Source organism: Mesoplodon densirostris, chromosome 12 (assembly GCF_025265405.1).
Source record: "Mesoplodon densirostris isolate mMesDen1 chromosome 12, mMesDen1 primary haplotype, whole genome shotgun sequence".
NCBI lineage: Eukaryota > Metazoa > Chordata > Mammalia > Artiodactyla > Ziphiidae > Mesoplodon > Mesoplodon densirostris.
This window is the reverse complement of record NC_082672.1, coordinates 74,837,558-74,857,474: the sequence shown is the minus strand read 5'-3', so window position 1 is coordinate 74,857,474 and position 19,917 is coordinate 74,837,558. Positions and strand designations below refer to the sequence as shown.

Below are 19,917 nucleotides of genomic sequence, written 5' to 3'. Positions count from 1 at the left end.
TCTGCCATTTTCCCCTAAACTGGAACTTTAGTGAAAGATCATAAAACATACTAAGGAATATCATTTAGTCAAGGTTGGCACCAATAATGCAATCCATCTATGTATGGGCATTCCACACATAGCTCTCCTGTTATCATAGGCAGAATCACCTTCACATTTGCTATGATGATCTCAAGTAAATGTACCACCATAGCAGAAAGACACTCGCATGATAACTATCACCACTTCTATGCACAATACCGTGAACTGTCTTTATATGAAACCCCAAGTTCCCAAAGTCATCCCATTAACTAGTATCTCCTTTGACTGTAGGAACTGTGGCCTCTGCTGGCAGGTGTCCTAGTGCGTCTGGTCCTTGTGTTTCAGCATAACAGGACCTGCTGTGTCTGGCCTGAATGGAGATAGCACAGGGTTTTGTCTCTTTTAAACTGGTCTGCAATTTACTTTGAACTTGTTCTTTTTCTGTTTTGTTTGTTTGCTGTTTTGCCTTGATTTGTTTTCTTTCATGGTAAACATTTATTTTCCTTCAAAGAGGCACAAAAATAATAACATATGTTTTTCATCATTAGATTTATTCAGGCGTGACCATCCTACTCAGCACCTTGGGAGTGATTTCAACCTCAGAGCACTTTACAAATACTAGGTAATGATAATGAACCAACTGTGATTCTGGAAGGAGCCTAGCCAGGGATAAGGGGGTACTCCATCATTTCCAGTATATGCACCTGCCATTTTTAAGTGTCTTTAACATAAAAGAAAAGGTTCAATAACTTAGACATGATGAATTTTATTTGTGCTGATTTTGCTCTATTTTAAAATCTTATGTGCTTTAATGAGGCAGTATTGTTTACTGATGTCATATTGCTGCTAAAGGGAAACACTGAGCAGCACTGGTCCTGAGAAACTCGTGAACGTGCTTCACAGAGTGAGGCCCCTGCCATGGCCGCTCATTTCTTCTGATAAAATAGTGGCACAAGTGACATACATCTATGAAATGACAGCCAAGAAATATCATGAGATTTTTCTTTCAAAATAATTAACAGTGTTACTACACTTCTTTGACTTACAAAGGTCAAGTCTATCTTGAATCAGGAATATTTTTTTATTGTGACAATATTTAGACTGGTATATTTCAACTCCAATTTCAAATATATTATGTTATTATAATTACTATTATAAATGTATATCGAACCATATGTATAATATTTTAATAATACAGATATTATATATACATAATAATGCAATATAGTCTCCCACAAAAAAGAGTTGGGGTGTTGAGCTGCTTATTCTTGGTAAATGCCTCTTTGCATTTTCCTTAGGCACATCTTGTCTCTAATTCTCACAACATTTTAAGAGGTGTGTATTATAAATAAAGTTTCGAAAATTTAACTCACTGCATAATTAAGATAGTCGCATACACAGAAGCTATTAATTTTCTATGGTTGCTGTTGCAAATTGCCACAAAACTTAGTGATTTAAAACAACACAAATTTATGATCTTACTGATCTCTACCTCAGCAGTAAGAAAAGAGCCTCAGTGGGTTAATCAAAATGTTGGCAGGGCTGCATTCCCTCTGGAGGATCTAAGAGATAACCCCTTTCTTCTTCTTTCACGTTTCGAGAGACCATCCACATTCTTTGTCTCCTGGTTCTCTTCTTTCATCTTTAAAGAGAAGAATGGTGTGTTGAGTTTGTACATTGCATCACTCTGACCTCCTCTTCTGTCTCCTTCTTCTACTTTTAAGGGCCCTTGTGATTATATTGAATCCCCAGAAAATCAAGGATATTACCTTTCTTTTAAGGTCATCTTATTAGAACTTTAATTTTATCTGTAACCTTAAATCCTCCTTGTTATGTATATTAGTGTATATTTAATTTACAGTACTGGGGGATTAGTATGTAAACATATTTAGAGGCCACTATTCTGACTACCACAGAGATGTAAAGTGTTTTCCTTGGACAAACTAAGGATACTGAGAATCTCAATTACGCATATATTTTGGATAATACCCTTGAATTTGTTTACAATACAAACCTGTTTTTACAGAAATAGAGGAGAGATGAACAAAGCAACTTTTACCTTTTTAAAGCTAATATTGTAAATATTGTATCCATAAAGAGTTTATGAATTAAGATCATACTTCACTTCCATTAAATTATGTAGTTTATATGAAGATGGACACACTATTAACATTTTTCCCCAGTCAAGATTATTATCTTTCAATAGAACAGAGACCAGAATAAAAGAAATTCCTAGAACTAAGTTCACGTGAATTGAGGAACCTGTAAAATATTTGATTGACCTTCTGTAGTGTTTCAAATAAGATTGATACATACCTATTTAAATTTACTTTTTACTAGGATTAATTTTCAGGATTGTTAAAACATTTATTACAAGAGTATCAAGTAGGGGGAGTAGGCAAGATTATACTTCTCGAAGAAAAGTTCTAGAAGGAAATATAGGCAATACACTCTTTGACGTCAGTCTCAGCAATATTTTTTTTTTTTGCTTTTTATTTATTTATTTATTTTTTGTGGTACGCGGGCCTCTCACTGTTGTGGCCTCTCCCGTTGCGGAGCACAGGCTCCGGACGTGCAGGCTCAGCAGCCATGGATCACGGGCCCAGCCGCTCTGCAGCATGTGGGATCTTCCTGGACCGGGGCATGAACCCGCGTCCCCTGCATCTGCAGGCGGACTCTCAACCACTGTGCCACCAGGGAAGCCCAGTCACAACATTCTTATTGGGCAATATTTTTTTAACAATATTTTTTAGAACTATCTCCTTAGTCAAGAGCAACCAAAACAAATAAACAAATTGAACTACATCAGACTAAAAAGCTTTTGCACAGTGAAGGAAGCTATCAACAAAACAAAAGATGCCTACTGAATTGGAAAACATATTTGTAAACAATGTAGGGATTAATATTGTTACATTATAATAATAAGGGTTTAATCTCCAAAATATAAAAAGTACTCATACAACTCAATATCAAAAAATAATAATAATAATAACCTCATTAAAAAGTGGGCAGAGGATCTGAATAGACACTTTTCCAGAGATGACATATAGGTGGCCAACAGGCACATGAAAAGATACTCATCATCACTGATCATCAGGAAATGCAAATCAAGATCAAAAAGTGATATCACCTCACACCTGTCAGAATCGCTATTATCAAAAAGACCACAAATAACAAATGTTAGAGAGAATGTGGATAAAAGGGAACACTCATACATCATTGGTTGGAATGTAAATTGTTGAAGCAACTATGGAGAACAATATGGAGGATCCTCAAAAATTAAAAATAGAACTACTGTATGATTCAGCAATTCCACTCCTGGTTATTTATCTAAAGAAAATGAAAACAGAAATTTGAAAAGATATACACATCTCATTGTTCGTTGCTGTACTATTTACAACAGTCGAACTATGGAAGCCACCTAGGTGCCATCAACAGGTGAATAGATAAAGATGATGTGTGTGTGTGGTGTGTGTACACAATGGAATATTACTCAGCCATAAAAGGAGTAAAAATTTGCCACTTTCAACAACATGAGTGGACCTAGAGGGTACTGTGCTAAATAAAACAAGTAAAAAAGAGAAAGACAAATACTGTATGAGTTCATATTTATGTGGATCTAAAAAAAAACAAATGAATACACATAACAAAAAAGAAACAGAGTCATAAATGATACAGAGAATAAACAGGTGGTTGTCAGAGAGAAGGGTGATGGGTGGATGAGAGAAATTGGTGAGGGAGATTGAGAAACAAAATTCTAGTAGAAAATAGATGAGTCACAGGTACGAAAATGTACATTGTGGGGAATATAGTCAATAACAATATAATATCTTTGTAAGGTGACATATAGTAACTAGACTTATTGAGGTGATCATTTTGAAATATATAGAAATATTGAATCACTATGCTATGTACCAGGAACTAACACAGTGTTGTAGGCTAATTACACTTCAAAAAGAAACAAACAAACAAATTCATAGAAAAAGAGATCAGATTTGTGGTTATCAGAGATGGGAGGTTGGGGAAAGTGGATTGAATGTAGGTGGTCAAAGGTACAAACTTCCAGTTATAAGATAAATGAGTACTAAGGATGTAATGCACAACATGATAAATATAATTAACAGTACTGTATGTTACATATAAAAGTTAACAAGAGAGTTAATCTTAAGCTTTCTTTAAAAAAAAGAAAAAAGAAATCTTCTTAAAGTCTGAAAAGACAGAGTATGAAATTAAGTTTGATTATGATTTTACATGAAGATATTTAAAATTATAGAATTCTAATTATAAAATTAGAATTAATCCTGAAAATAAATACAAAAAGTCATTGTTACTAAAAGGATAGTAAGATGAGAATATAGAAAGTACGTAGTTTTATTTACTTTCAAGTGACTTCAAATAAATGTCAAAGACAAAAATTAATTTGTGAATAATAAAATTTGCAATATCTTTACATGAATACATTCATTCCCAACAGGCTTTCAAAATAAATGGTAGCCATCAATATCAAATTGTTTCTTAAATTTGCAAAAGCTCTTCCTGACTAGACATATTTCTTGACTGAGTAAGGAGATTTTGTTCTTTCAAACTGAATGCTTTTTTTTTTATTTTTAAATTATCTTTACTAAGGCTTCAAAGTACGGGGAGTTGCATTTATTTAACCTATTTAACTGACAATACTGTATGACATAGCAAGCACAAAATAGCAACTGAATAAGCCCTCACTCCCCAACAGAACTGAAGGTTGCATGAAAGAGTTGGAATTATTCTTATTTTGGCAAGAAATGTCTGTCACTCTGGCTATACTATTATATTCTTTCCCATTCTATGTCTTCACAATGACATGTTGACATGAGTTATTTTTACCAGTAGCAATTGAAGCTAGAATGTATTGAAAAACAATTTGTATGTTATTTTAATATTTGACATAAAAACTGTAAGTTGAAATCTAGAAATTGTTGTATTATCTTTATTTTTTGATCCTACACTCTCTCCCATCCTTTTATGATGGTTTAATCCCTTGTTTGAAGGTATTAAATTTTAATAAAATAGGAAAACAAAAAAACTATCCCATGCAATCCTATGCGTTCTATTTGTAAATTGAGTATTGCACGGAATTTTGTGTGGCTCAGAATAAGTGTGATGCAATTCTAATGTATAAAGAATATATTTAAACGACATTTTAAAAGAATTTGAAAGTTTAATGTGGCCATACTGCTGCTCTCCAAACATTAGTATACCATCCCAAATACTGCCACTGTTTATTGCCTATTGGAATCTGCTCAACCCTGTAGGTGAGATGTTCTTACTGTAAATGCTAAGGCAGTTCTTCAGATGTGGGGAAAAAAAAAGAGGACTACTTGCCTCAACATACTTATAATATAAACAAACTTGGATTTAGGGGGAAATATATATGATGGATCTGATATCATTAAGAAGTGCAAGACTATGTAATAATTTAAAGTTTCATGAGACAAACCAACACTCCCATTACTAAATTTTTACCCATTTGGTAAAAAATGCCTTCAGGTGCTGTGCTCTCACAGTTGCCACCCTAACTTGGATTGTCTTAACAACACTCTTTTAGAAGAAGTAAGTGATTTCCCTGAAAAGCCGTGTTTTAAGTAGAGAGTTATGTGTATGGATTTGTAATGATCCTTAATTTTTAGTGAATTATATCACCTCACTTCCAAAGTACCTTTGTACCATTTCATCTATGTCATAATTTTATTCTGAATCCCTCCCTTCTGTGTTGTATCACTGTGCAGAGTTCAGTCCCCAAAGTAATGAGTTGGACTAAGTAGCATTAGTTACAACTATGAAGCTGCTAGCAACCCACATACAGTGTAAAATCACCAAGTCTCCTAAGACATACAACATCCTCTCACTTGTTATCCTAACATACCTTGCTCTGGATTTCTGCATGTTTGAAGAGTATTTCATTTTTCTCTAGAAATCCCACAACAAGGGAAAGTAATGAATCCCCATATGAACTGTGTTTTTTCTTCTATTTTACTTTCACAAATTGCCAGAAACCCAACACATATCTTTAAAATACATCATAAATTTTCCCTATGATTTTTGTTGAAATAAAGTTCTCTCAAAAGAAAAATTTCAGAAAGGAAGTTGATAGATAATAAGTTACCCACTGCATCTCTAATAGTCAATTAACACATAGGGTATAGTCAATATCTAAGGTAAAAAATGCATTTAATTACCTACTGTAATACCAGAAAGCAAGCTAATATTACACCTAAGTTTCTGTTATAGGGATTGTAGAGGATTAACACGGGAAGGGAAGTAATTTGTGAGGTGCTTTGAATCAACAAACTTAATCCTCACAAAAGCTTAAAATGCAGATGTAAAATACACCATTTAAAAAAAATGAGAATATTGGCGTTCAGAGTGGATATTGAAGGCATAGTTAAACTGAAACTCTTTTTAAATTCCTATTTCCTATGAAAATTTTTTTATGATTCTATATTAAAATCCAGAAGATGCATTCATTGGTAATGTTAAATAAACAACATTAAACTAGCCTTCAGTAAAATTCCCTTGCTTGGGACTACTATTTTGTCTAGATAAGCTGTACCCAAAGAAAATACAAAATGAGCCAAAACAGAGCCTAACAATATAACAGAGCCTAGGACTAATGTGACAGCATCCATGCTTCTTTGAAATTAAAATTAAGGAGGTTATATACTAGAAACAGAGAAGAAAGACTTGGAGAACTTTATTTCTAGTGTTGATTCCATCAAGAGGATATTTTGTGAGCAGAAAAAGTCAATGAAACTGCAATAATTTATGTTTTCAAATTTGTAGAACAAGTGTAATAAGATAGATATTTCTTAAAAATCTCTCAGCTCAGCTCTGTACAATTTGATGCTGCTCTGAAACTAGGATTTCAGAGCTGGTGGCATGACTCTCATAGAAATTCTGGAATATGCCTGGTTGACCACACTGACTGTGCAATCTACTTGCAGAAATCTCAGTCCAACGATTGCGTAGAGTCTCTGTTTGACCTGAGGATGATGTCTCAATAGCTGCTGTACTCTATTTTATCTTCAGCATAATTGTTTACTTCCCTGATATAATTTCTGCACTATTTTTAATAAATGAATCTGAAGAAATTGAATTATTCTAAGGAGGAAAAATAAGTTGTCTTGGTATAAGCTTTTCATTATGACAAGAGATATTATGAAGCCAAGAGTAATTACTGGAGTTGCCTCTTTATTGATAACTCCAGACAGATGAGAATTTTACTAGGCATTAAGTGCTTAAGAGTTTTTATTTGATGAGATTTTGATATATTGAAGCTGCTAAGTACATGTTTTTGTCAAATTATTTTGAAGTACCAAAAAGTAGAAGATTGGTAGTCAGGTGGTATGTAAACGAAGATGATTATGATGATGATGATGGTGATGATGATGATGTTTAATACAAATCCTTTAACTGAGTAAAGGATGGTCATATGATTTCAATTATTTTAAATGACAAATACATTGATACATGGTAATTTAAAAATGTGTGAAGGTAAAATGAATATATCAAAATGATTTATAAATTGCCCACAATTTGAAAATCTGGTGACTGTTAATATTTTGTTAGATGTCTATTTTTATTCACATATAAAACAAAGTGTTGCAATACTATAGATTTAGCATTTGAAATTATAGTTGAGATGATTCATATATATAGTTGTCTTCCTTCTTTTATTTAATGTGTCTAAGAAATTTTCAGTTACTAAACATTTATTTTTATTAGTTACTAGTAAAAAATATTTCACTGAAATATACATCTATTTGAAATAAATATTCCCAATTTTAGACATTTTCCTTTTCATTTGATATAATGTTGCAAATAATATGTTTCCCCAAATCTTTTACAAAATTTTCATCATATTGCAATAACAGAGTATTTAGGACTTGGGGAGTTTTATTGATGGTTTAGAATATATAAACTCATTGGTGGCTTTTGATTTATCAAGCCAAGTCATTTTCCAGAATTTTTTTTTCATGTGTTTGTTTCCAGAGACTTAATGACCAAACTAACAACATCATTAAGTATTATTTTCCTTTGTTGTTTTCTAATTTGGTTTGAAAAATACATGTTATTATTTTACTTTTGATTCTATTTATTGTTAAAATTGTCGTTTTTATGATGTATTAGTTTTACTGATTTTTTACCTTAAAATCAGGTTTTATGCATTTTTTTCACAGGTTTGTAATTGTTGCTGTTGTTACTTTGACTTGGAATGTTTCATGTGGTCTTATTTTATCCACTTATTTAGAATCATTTATGACATGCTGTGCTGAAAGCATTTCAACTAAATCTGAAGGACCATCCAGTCTACCAGAAGATTGTGGACTCTAGTCAAGTTATCTCAGTATTTTCAGTATATGAATCAGCTGAAGTACAATCATTGTTTGAGCCTCAATATTAGACACATTGTATTTCAGCTTCTAAATATTTGTAGTGGGTGAAGGGTGAGTTATGGTGCAGTCATTGCTTGAGAAAATTTTGTTTTAGTTATTAGCTACAGCATAAAAGGCCAGCTACACTTTTTTACAAATCTTCCTTTTTTTTTAGTGTTTTCAACCATATAACACACATTTCTCAAAAGTATTAAGAATATAAAATAGTTAGAAAATATAATAGATATGAAATAGTATAAGAAAAAAGGACATTTATAATAGTTTCAAATTTATGAAATAAAAAAGAAAAAATCTAAACAAGAAATGTGACATAATTGGATTAAATAGACACAAAAGTTTATAAAGTCTATAATGAAGAATTATATGAACAGAGGAAAATACCATATTCCCCCAAATTACTTTGGTATAGCAAGGGCTATACTTTCAAACATTTTTATTAATATGCTGAAGTTACAAATAAAATCCTAAGAAAATACTTTGGAAATAGAAAAAAACTTCAAATCGGATATGGAATTATAAACAAAATAAATTGTTAAGAAAATTTTGGAGACAAAGGATTATGCATCCTGAAAAGTTTATAATATTTAAAGAGAATTTTTTAAAAATAATAAATGCACAGTCAAAATATAAAAATACTGTAACAAAATTGAACCTAGAGAACCTATGTTCAGTAACCTCAGAAAGATGCTCAGAATAAGAAAACATGGTACTACAGTAAGGAGATAAGACATAATTATTTAATACATGCTCATGGGGCAACTAATTATATAGAAAACTAGTACTCTTTATCTCCCAACATTTAACAATTAAATTCAAAAAAACCTGAAATTTTAAGTGTAAGTGTAAAAGAATAAAGGACAGAAGAAAATATTGTTGAATAATTATGATCGGAGACTTAAGGAAAATTCCTTACAAAGTATAAAAGCAGGAGAAGAAACTGGAAAAGATGGATATAACTCACTATATAAAATAACAATATATATCTACCACAAAAAGAGAACCATAAAAAGACTGACACTATCAGATACTTAAGATGTCATTTAAAATATAAATGAGTGTGTATTTTCATAATGTACAGGGAAAATATTCTAATCATGTCATAAAATACAAAATCATAAAAGGAAAAATGTGCTAATGCAACTACAAACAATACAAAATATCTGTATGGAAACAGATTAAAAGTTAATAGTATATACTTTATTAATAGACACCTTAAAACAAATAATATCATTTGGATGAGGTTTCAAATTTTACAAAATAATTTCATAATCATATATTCACTTAATTCTCAAAATAGGAATTACTTGTTCTCAATTTATACATGAAAAGCTGAGGCCCAGGGTGTTGAAATAATTTACTTATTTTTCAAATAGTGTGCAAGTGGTAGAGAAACTTAAATCCCAGGATTTTATCTGGACAAAAAACTGGAAGCTAACATAGACAATTGTTGTAAGTGATAAATGTATGGGTTATTACTTTAATATATTTTAAATTTTATTTTAAATAAAATATTACATAAAATAAAATAGTTTTCTTTTGAATCTTGGCACACTTCACTAAAACATTTTGCCATTTCTGTGCCTATCTCTTATTTTCACGTGGTCAACATAAGTTGCCTATTCCATCTAATAGATTTTTCAGGAAAGCAGTCTAAGGGAGTAGAGTCCTTTACCCAATCCTACATGACTCTACAGCTTTCTGGTTTAGAGATAAAGTGTACGGTAACAAGGAAAACTGCCCTAAACTTCTTTAGTAACCAGCACGAGTAGCTAAGTGTGCACATGCCCTGTGTGTATGTTCATAAGTTCTATAGAGACTATGTTTTGCATCTGTTCATTGACTCAGCCAAGTTTGTCTATTTTATTAAATAAGAGTGGTCTCTCACACAAAACTTTCCCCTCCATTTCATACTTCATTATTGATGCTGTTCATCACACATAGATTATACTCAAGTCTCCTTGTCAAAATCTCCAGCTTCATAAATAATCTCATTTTTATAATCTCAAATATGGATGATCTGGTGCCTGATCATCCATATTTGCTCCTTATTTGTAATTCCAGTGAGAAATCGTTTACCAATTCACTGCTTAGTCAATCACACCCATAAACAATGTTCTTCTCATTCTTTTTATTTTTTTTAATTTATTTATTTTTATTTATATGTTTTTGGCTGCATTGGGTCTTCGTTGTTGCATGCGGGCTTTCTCTAGTTGCTGGGAGCAGGGGCTACTCCTCCTTGCGGGACCTGGGCTTCTTATAGCAGTGGCTTCCCTTGTTGCAGAGCATGGGCTCTAGGCACGTGGGTATTGGTAGTTGTGGCAGGCGGGCTCAGTAGTTGAGGCTCACAGGTTTAAGTGCTCTGTGGCATGTGGGATCTTCCTGGAACAGGGCTTGAACCTGTGTCCCCTGCATTGGCAGACAGATTCCTAACCACTGTGCCCCCAAGGAAGCCCCTTCTCATTCTTTACTTTTCTTCATTTTTGTTTTTTTCTTTTTATTCTTTTTGAGATCTCCATTGATTACAAGGTTTTCCAACCTTTCTCTTCTTCCTCATACCAGTTAAATATACGTTCTGTTCAAATGTCTTTCCTTGCTCTTCCTCTTTTTTCTGTTTTTATCTGGGATACTCTGTCTATTTTGTAACTTTAACTATAACCTGTATGGTGTGTAGTAGTTGATGCTATAGACTAAACCAATATCATGCTCTTACTTTACTATTGCATTTCCAAAATCTTGATAATCCCTTTTAGCTGAATATTCTATAAATGATTCAAATTCAGTATGCCCCAAATCAATCAATACCTGTTGAAAAAATCAAATTAATCCATATCTTACCTTAAACCAGTTCCTCATTTTTTACTTTAACATATGGTTTGGAGTAAAGCCATTCTTCTCATTCTCTCTTTCAAGATATCTCAATGTTACTTTTACAAAAAATAAAAATGACTTATTTCATTAAAAACCTTTTCATTGTACTGGCTGGCTTTTGTAAAACTAGTGAATCTCTCCATGAAGATAAACTTTAGAAATGTTGTTTATTTGTATTTATACCCATGGACAAAAAATAAACCTAGATTAAGAAAACAGTAGATGTCATATTGTTGATATTAACCAATGTTTGAACTTTTAAAATTCTGCAAAGTTAACAAAACATCTGTCACTGTTTCGTTGCTAAATAGGATTTAAGTGTGCTCTTTATTGAATATGTCATTGATTGTAATATTTACATTGTAGTTTCTTTTGAAAAGTTTCAGTGCTCACTTTTCATACATATTTAGTGCTCCACTTAGATGATCAGAAACAATTATATATATTAGTCAAGACTACAGAACATAGAAAAAAATGTTTGCTAAGAAGAAAATCAGTTATTTTCTCTTCCTTTTAAATTCAACAGATGAAACTTTAGAAGATCAAAATATCATATAAACTGTCTTTTAAGAGATTTTGTTATTTGTATGATCCGTGACCCTTTTCAAATTATGTTGACATATTAGTTAACTTTAAAAGATCATAAACTGTCAATTGTGAAGTTTGAAAAATGTGGGTGACTGTTCTGGTCATAAAGATTTCTTGAATGTGTAGAAGGTAAAAAAAAATGGTAATTTCATTTTTGAAGGTGACCAGAGGAATGACAATTATTTTTGAAATTTTATTTTTAGAACAATTTACAATCCATTTTGTGTCTAGTATAATGGGACAAAAAGGGGACATATTTACAGACAGTGGAAAGTCTCCTGTTTACAGCTGCATAAATCTAATGTGAGAATGTTTTACATAGAGTTATATCCTCTTTCTATATGGAAACAGATGTGGATTTACCATCTGTCTGTTGTGCGGTGGGTTTTAGCATTTAAAAATCACCCAAACTTTGTTCCTTTAATAGCATTTTCTGTTTTGCAGCTTTTGTTCTTTTGTATTGTGTGTGGGTATGTACTATTTCCCATATTATTATCCAATCTCTATGAAGTCAGGGTCCATATACTATCCTTAAGAAGAGTGCTTTGTATACATTGTAATTGCTCAAGGGTATAGTTAAGAGTATAGATAAAATCTTAGTTAAAATCTTTGTATCTGTCAATGTAATTATAACAGTTTACTTTAAGTTTTGACCTTATCATGCAACTGAATTTCAAGCAAATTTTAACTATTATTTTAATTGCAAGATAATTAATTCAAGAGTGTAATACAAAAGTTTTGTTCGTGCAAACTTATTTATATAAATTTATCAATAGAAGATTAACCTTTATTTCATGTCTTCCAATGTTAAATCTGCAGGCAACATTCATTAATGTCTTTAATAAAATTTAAAAATGCTAACGAATTATTTTCTCATTTATATTTCTAATCATTGCATTTTTATAATTGCTTTAAATAGATTTTTAGATAAACATTTATTTTAGAGGATGTAATATTTTAATAAATATATAGATGTCAAGGAAGAATTATTGGTGTTCAATAGTACATGGTATTTTTCGTAAAACTTGATGAGTCTCCTGTTCTATGTTGATTTATATTCTATTTTTCTGATTTATATTTTGGAGAGGGTAGTAGATTTACAGTGAAGTAACTACAAGTTCTCCCTGTTTCATTAATTGCTGCTAAATATTTTATAGTTCTACAGAACATCATCTTTTTCAGGAAGGGTGTTCCAAAAGAATCAAAGACATGAAAAAAATCAATGAAGTTTAATATTTTTTATAATATAACAAGCAGTAAGACTATCACAGCATCAAAGTATCTTAAGATAGGATATTATCTATTCTAGCCTATCAACTAACATGATAAAATCTGCAAGAATCCTGGCAAGTGAATTTCTCTCTTCTCCTCTATTATTCTCATCATAAAGCTGAAAATTATTGTGGGGGAAATTTCAATTTAAATTAATATCCCTTATATAAAACCATAAAGTTTTCTTTTTTTGGATTTAGGACTTATACTGCTTTCTTAAACAAAATCACACACAAATTTGATCCTTTGACCACACTGTATTTTTTATGTTCTCATAACATATGTAATACATTCTGTGTCTTCTAAGTCATCATGGCAATATTAAAGATTTTATACTCTTTTTACATAATTCAGTATCAAAATATCTTCAATAAGTATTGTTTGGCATACATTTTTTTGCTCTTTGGTTGCACCACAAGGCTTGTGTGATCTTAGTTCCCTGACCAGAGATCAAACCCAGGCCCCATCAGTGAAGTCCCAGAATCCTAACCACTGGACTCCCAGGGAATTCCCTGTTTGGCATACTTTTAAGATAGACCTCTGAAGGTCACTATCACCTACCTCACCCATATGTTATTTAATTTCTCCTAAATAAATTTTTAAAGACAAAATTGGAAACAGTATTTTAGATGTGGTCTGATCTGCATAGTTGATGACAGAAAATTATTCTTCTTTATAATAAAGGGGTGGTCAGTGACAAATCTCTGAGATTCAACATATAAGGTATGTTGTAAAATGCTGTGCATTTTGTAAAATGTTGTGACTGCATTTAATCAATTGTATTGCTCAATTGACTAAAGAAAGTATTGTTTTTGCCCTTATGATCTGTTCAAATATATCCTTCTCTACTTGATTGCCACATTAGAAATATAAATAATGCATGTTTTAATAGACATGTGGAATATTTTAAGGCTTAATGGAAATGTAAGCATTATACGTGTTATTTTAGCAACTCAAAGATAACTAGTATTAAAATGTAGGTGTGACCTTCCAGTTTATTTTCTCCTTTTCAAGTAGTAGAATGGCCAATAGTATAGGCTTGGGAATCTCCAAATAATAGTTTTTTAGTTAATATGTATGTATGTATGTATGCATTCATTCATTCATTCATTTATTCTCTTACTTTTTAATTGAAGTATAGTTAGAATTCTTTTTAGCATCTGACCCTTTGTGTAAATCTAGGACTAAAAACTCAGAATTGCACTGGGAAAGAATTTCAGAGGGGTTAGTGAGTGCATCTTTTCTGTATCAGCTAATTTCAAGCAGGGTTTCCAAGGCACTAACATTCTTATTTTTAAAAGGCTGAGGCTGGACAAAGATTTCCTATAACTCAATTTAGCTTCTATGAGTTAACAGACAGATTTACCTTAGGATTATTTTAGTAAAAACCACAACATTCCAACAAGTAAATTATCAACTCAGTTGTGGTATTTAATGTGAAATTCCATGACTATTGGTGTTTTACATGAGAGCAAGATAGTTCATTAAAAGTCAGTTTACCTTATAAGATTTATGTCAAAAGGTAAACTGATCTTTGGCAATTATGACTGATTTCTATCAACATATAGCTTTCTGATACTGTATTATTACGTTCCAAGTTGATACAATTCTGTTAGTGCACAATGTTCATAGTGTATAATACTTCTTTGTAAAGCAAATGTGAAGTAAAACAACTTTTTATCTGAATGATAATATTTTAAAAATTATTGAATAGCTTTTCTCTAAATCACTTTAAAAATAATTGCAGTCATGTATAAAATTACAGTCTCAAGAAATATTTTTAAAGGAAAATATTTTAATTTGATTTGGTGGAATTTTTCAGCATTTAAACTTTCATGAACAATGCATCTATGAATGAGGGCAAATGATTTCTTTCAGTCTTGCCCTGGTGGGGTTAGTGGTGAGTTTTGTTTTGTTTTGTTTTGTTTTTTTAAATTTTTTCCATGCATATGACACTGTTTCTTTTTTAGTACCAGAAATTTCCTCATGCAAAACTAAGGTAATATACTTCAGTGCTGGGCTTCACCAAATATATACAAATACACATCTAGCATTGTAGAGTTTTATATTTGGAATACTTTGTGTTTCTGCTTGACTCCATTATCATGGATAACATAACAGACATTGTGATGAATAACTTGAAATTAAAACATTAAAAATGTAAAAGTTAAGTTTTAGTCCCCAGAGAAGATCAGCTATTAATACAAAAATTATTTGATATTGCATGGATATCATGAAGATTATTTAATGGGTTAACTATGAATAATCCACAATTATATTTTATGTACTTTTCTGCAAAGAGGGAGTATATAAACTGTAAAGGCAATTAGAAAGGGGCTTAAGAGCCAATAACTGTGAAATCAGTGATATCTTAGTAGTGTTTTTGAGAAACGGGTTTGGTCTGGATTGCTAATTCTACACATACTTTCCTGAAGCTGTCTAGAACTGTTTCAGACCACAGGTTGAAGTAACAAATAATTAGTGACATTGCCTTGTAAATTTCACAGGCTGTGGGGCTCCTACTCAGTTTTTAATTAGAATTATGACTAAATTATTCATTGTCTTTGGGAATTTCCCTGAGGAGGGAGCGTAGTTGAAACTTGCACAAGATAAGAGAGATTTGCTACTTAATATATTGAAATCATTGGAAAAATTATGGGGGGAGCTTTTATCATTTGGTGAATTTCATTGGCTTAAAATTCATTCCTCATTTCTGACACAATTACTAGCTACACAAAAGTTAAACTTTTTAAAAAATAAATGATAATAGAAATATATGAATACTTTTGTCCCTAGTTTCTGTGATAAATGTCTTACAGATTTCTATAACTTTGCTACTATGTGGTAAGTCTTCCATTCTGTTGCCTTATTCTCTTGGTCACATGTATTAAAATGTAGCTCAAGGGCTTCCCTGGTGGCGCAGTGGTTGAGAGTCCGCCTGCCGATGCAGGGGACACGGGTTCGTGCCCCGATACCGGAAGATCCCACATGCCGCGGAGCGGCTGGGCCCGCGAGCCATGGTCGCGGAGCCTGTGTGTCCGGAGCCTGTGATCCGCAACGGGAGAGGCCACAGCAGTGAGAGGCCCGCGTATAGCAAAAAAAAAAAAAAAAAAAAAAAAATGTAGCTCAAGGGCTTCCCTGGTGGCGCAGTGGTTGAGAGTCTGCCTGCCGATGCAGGGGATACGGGTTCGTGCCCAGGTCTGGGAAGATCCCACATGCCGTGGAGCGGCTGGGCCCGTGAGCCATGGCCGCTGAGCCTGCGCGTCCGGAGCCAGTGCTCCGCAACGGGAGAGGCCACAACAGTGAGAGGCCCGCATACCACAAAAAAATAAATAAATAAATAAATAAATAAATAAATAAATAAAATAAAATAAAATAAAATAAAATGTAGCTCTGTAGTTTCTCAGATTACCACTATTTTTTATAGTGTTTAAATGAGAGGAAATAGGCCACTTTTAGCATATTTAAACTATTTTTGGTTTATATTGATACATTTTGGTAACATCGTAGCAATAAATTTGATAGTTATTTTCTGATCTTTTTTAATTGGGAGATTCCAGTTTATTAAACTGACCTATTCATAGAAATTATAATAAATCCTTAGAACTTTCACTCCCTACCTAAAGTCATAGAATTTAATATCAGGCAATTCGTTCACTGTATGATTAAGTCCCCTTTTGGTCCTATGCAGTTTAGTACTTTAAAAAATTGGCTTCCTTTATTCTAGATGATAATAAGCCCCATGTACCTTTCATTGTAGGGTTACAATTAATTTCTACTTTACAACTGATCCTGGGAGTGTGAGTATGTATATGTGTGGGTTATAAGCTTATAAAAATCTAATCCTTTCACAATGGGGTTCTTTGGTAATTGACTCATTTAGCTGTTCTCTAAACTGAGTCACTCATATTAGGAAAATATCCCTGTAATTATTTTATAGCACCATCATTGCCTTGTTACAAAAATAGTTCTTGCAGGTAAAAGAAGGTTTCCTATTTTTAGAAGATTGCACTAAAATGATGTTTGCTTTTTCTCTTCCATTTTCCTGCATACAATTCAAGCCAATACACACTGTATCTGGATTTTTTCTTTTCACAGCTAGGGCTTATTATGTTTCATTTAATCTTTTTTTTCAATATTAATAGCACCAAAGCTAGTTGTTCCAACTATTTCGTGAAACAATTTAGTGAAGAATTCGTAAAAATGCAACAGGAATCAGGAAAATAGGAATAAATGTACTCAAAATCTGAGAAACGTTGTAGAGTGTGAAATACTTTGGCATAACTTTGAATATTGTCGTTAGGTGAAAGTCAGTATACATGGGTTTTTTGTCTTTCTAAAGTCACAATTTGTCTTAAAATATTCCGTGAATGCTTATGTTATTTTTTGTTGCTATTAATTGAAAATAGTTGGTTTAATGATGGTAAGAAGTAGCCATAGTTGAAAGACACACCTCATGATGGCTGATTTACTAGGACTCTGGAAAAGGGAATACTCAAGAGAAATAACTTTATACTGTGTTTTCTGATTTTTCTCATGCTTTCTATTAAAATTTAAACATTAGAAATGGAATATAATAAATACATTTATATTTGTAAACACTTTAAAACTAATAGTTAAATATTCACACAAAATATTTACCATCACCATTAACTAAAACTATCATCAAATTTGCTTATGCACTGTGTACAACATGGAGCTTATACTTAATTAGACACTATGATGCAAATACAGTGTACTTGCCCAGTTCCTGAGCACTTCCAATCTGATTTCAGCAAGAATAAGATCATTGACTAGTCAAAAATATTAGACTATGTTTCTTCTCTGTATAAGAACAGATCCATTATAGAAAATAATTTAAAGATCATATATTAATTAACCAAAAAACCTTTCTTCTTAAACTCAATTTCATAACAATTAGATATACTCGGGCATAGATTTATGTTCAGTGACGTTTATTTCAGGAATAATTGTAAAGGCAAAAAAGGCACTGAAATATATATATCAAGAAGGCTATAGTTTATTGAATAAACAGTGAGGCATGCACATCATAAGCTACTATGCAGACATGTTAAAAATAAAGGTTTGGATCAGGATACGATCAGTTCAGCAGGATAGGTTGTTATGTGAGAAGCAAGCTGCAGTAGGTAGCATGATCCTATTCTTATGAAACTGAAATTGGGATAGTTTCACTCCCACCAGAGAAAGTCACTTTTTAGGAATAAGGGGCTGCTTGTAGATCACCTTTCTTTAGAACATCTCAAAAAGTTGGAAAAAAAATAAATATGCCTTAAAACAAATGAGAGGTAAAATGATAGTGTTTTTCACCGAACCAAAGTATGGAAGAGGACAGATATCCAGAGTGATAAGCCATGGTGTTCACTTGGTACATCTGCCAATTTTGAACAAGTTGCTTGTAAGGTTAAGAAACTAAACTGCACTTCAGACAGCCTCAGAAGACTGAGGGAAAGGCCACCATCTGGCACTGAATAAAGGAGGTTGCACAATAAAATTAGTTATTTACATGGGCTGAAACCACAAAGGGACCACGACTTAAGAGAAAGAGTGACCTGGAAATAGATAAGACTATAGATAGACTGTGATTATGGGCCCATTTTAAAGTATCTCAATTCTTGAAATTAGATTCTAGTGATACTGGACTACTACTGAGTTGAATGGACTTGAAGAAGCAAACATATGAAATTGGAAGAAAGATAACTTCATCTCATGCCTCACATAATATCTACAAACAATTTTAAAAATGTAATGTAGCAGTTTCATAAATAACCATAGACATAAAGAAAAAAGACAACTTGAGAAAAGTATGCTTCCTCTGTTCAGGGGAATAATGGCAAGATGAAGAAGCTATAAGAAAATTGAGTAAAATTTCTAAAATTGAGAACAAGTAATAAGTGAAAAACTGAATATAGAACTATATCACTAAATGAAACACAGATGAAGACAGAGGTGTGATGATTTGTAATATGTAATATAGAATGAAGCTCAAACTGTTGAATGAGTTAGGAAATACACACATATTGTGAGATATATAAGGATAAAATAATGTGTAATAAGCAGCTATTTGGATTCCCAAAAGGAAGGGTACAGAAGCAATATTAGGAGAGATAATGAACAAAAATTATGCCAAAAGGATACACAACCTCAAATCAGTTTCAAGAAGTCCTTAACACCAGAGGCAACATTTAAAATATCCACATTTATCTCTATTCCTCTATCTCTTTACCTATCTATGTATCTCTGTGTCTATGTATCTACAGCCTGTATCTACTGATTCCCCTATTTATATTCCCCTCGACATTTCACAGCAAAAGTACTGAAAACTAACAAGGAAATGAAATCTATGTTTTTTTTTCTTAAGATATAATTCACATACCATAATATTCACTCTTCTAAAGTATGCAATAAAATCATTTAGAGTAATTCACAATGTTATGAATTCTTCATTATTATTTAATTCCAGAACATTTTCATTACTCCCAATTTTTCTTCCCCTCAACCTCTGGTAACCACTGATCTATATTCTGTCTCTAACGATTTACTCATTCTGGATATTTCATATAAATGAAACCATAAAATATGTGATCTTTTGTGTCGGGCATTTTTCACTTAGAATAATGTTCTCAAGATTCATTCATGTTGTAGTATATATCAATAGTTCAATCATTTTTATTCTTGAAGAATATTCCATTGCATGGATATACCATATTTGTTTATT

At 32.1% G+C, this 19,917-nt stretch overlaps 1 protein-coding gene across 1 annotated transcript in view; it reads left to right on the top strand.

Moving 5' to 3' along the window:
• EYS (eyes shut homolog) overlaps positions 1–19,917 on the top strand; it is a 1,591,612-nt gene that overhangs the window by 223,176 nt on the left and 1,348,519 nt on the right. Inside the window, exon 10 of the mRNA XM_060115102.1 lies at positions 14,836–14,845. Within this exon, the coding sequence (XP_059971085.1) occupies positions 14,836–14,845 (10 nt within the window). The remainder of the gene's footprint in view (positions 1–14,835; positions 14,846–19,917) is intronic.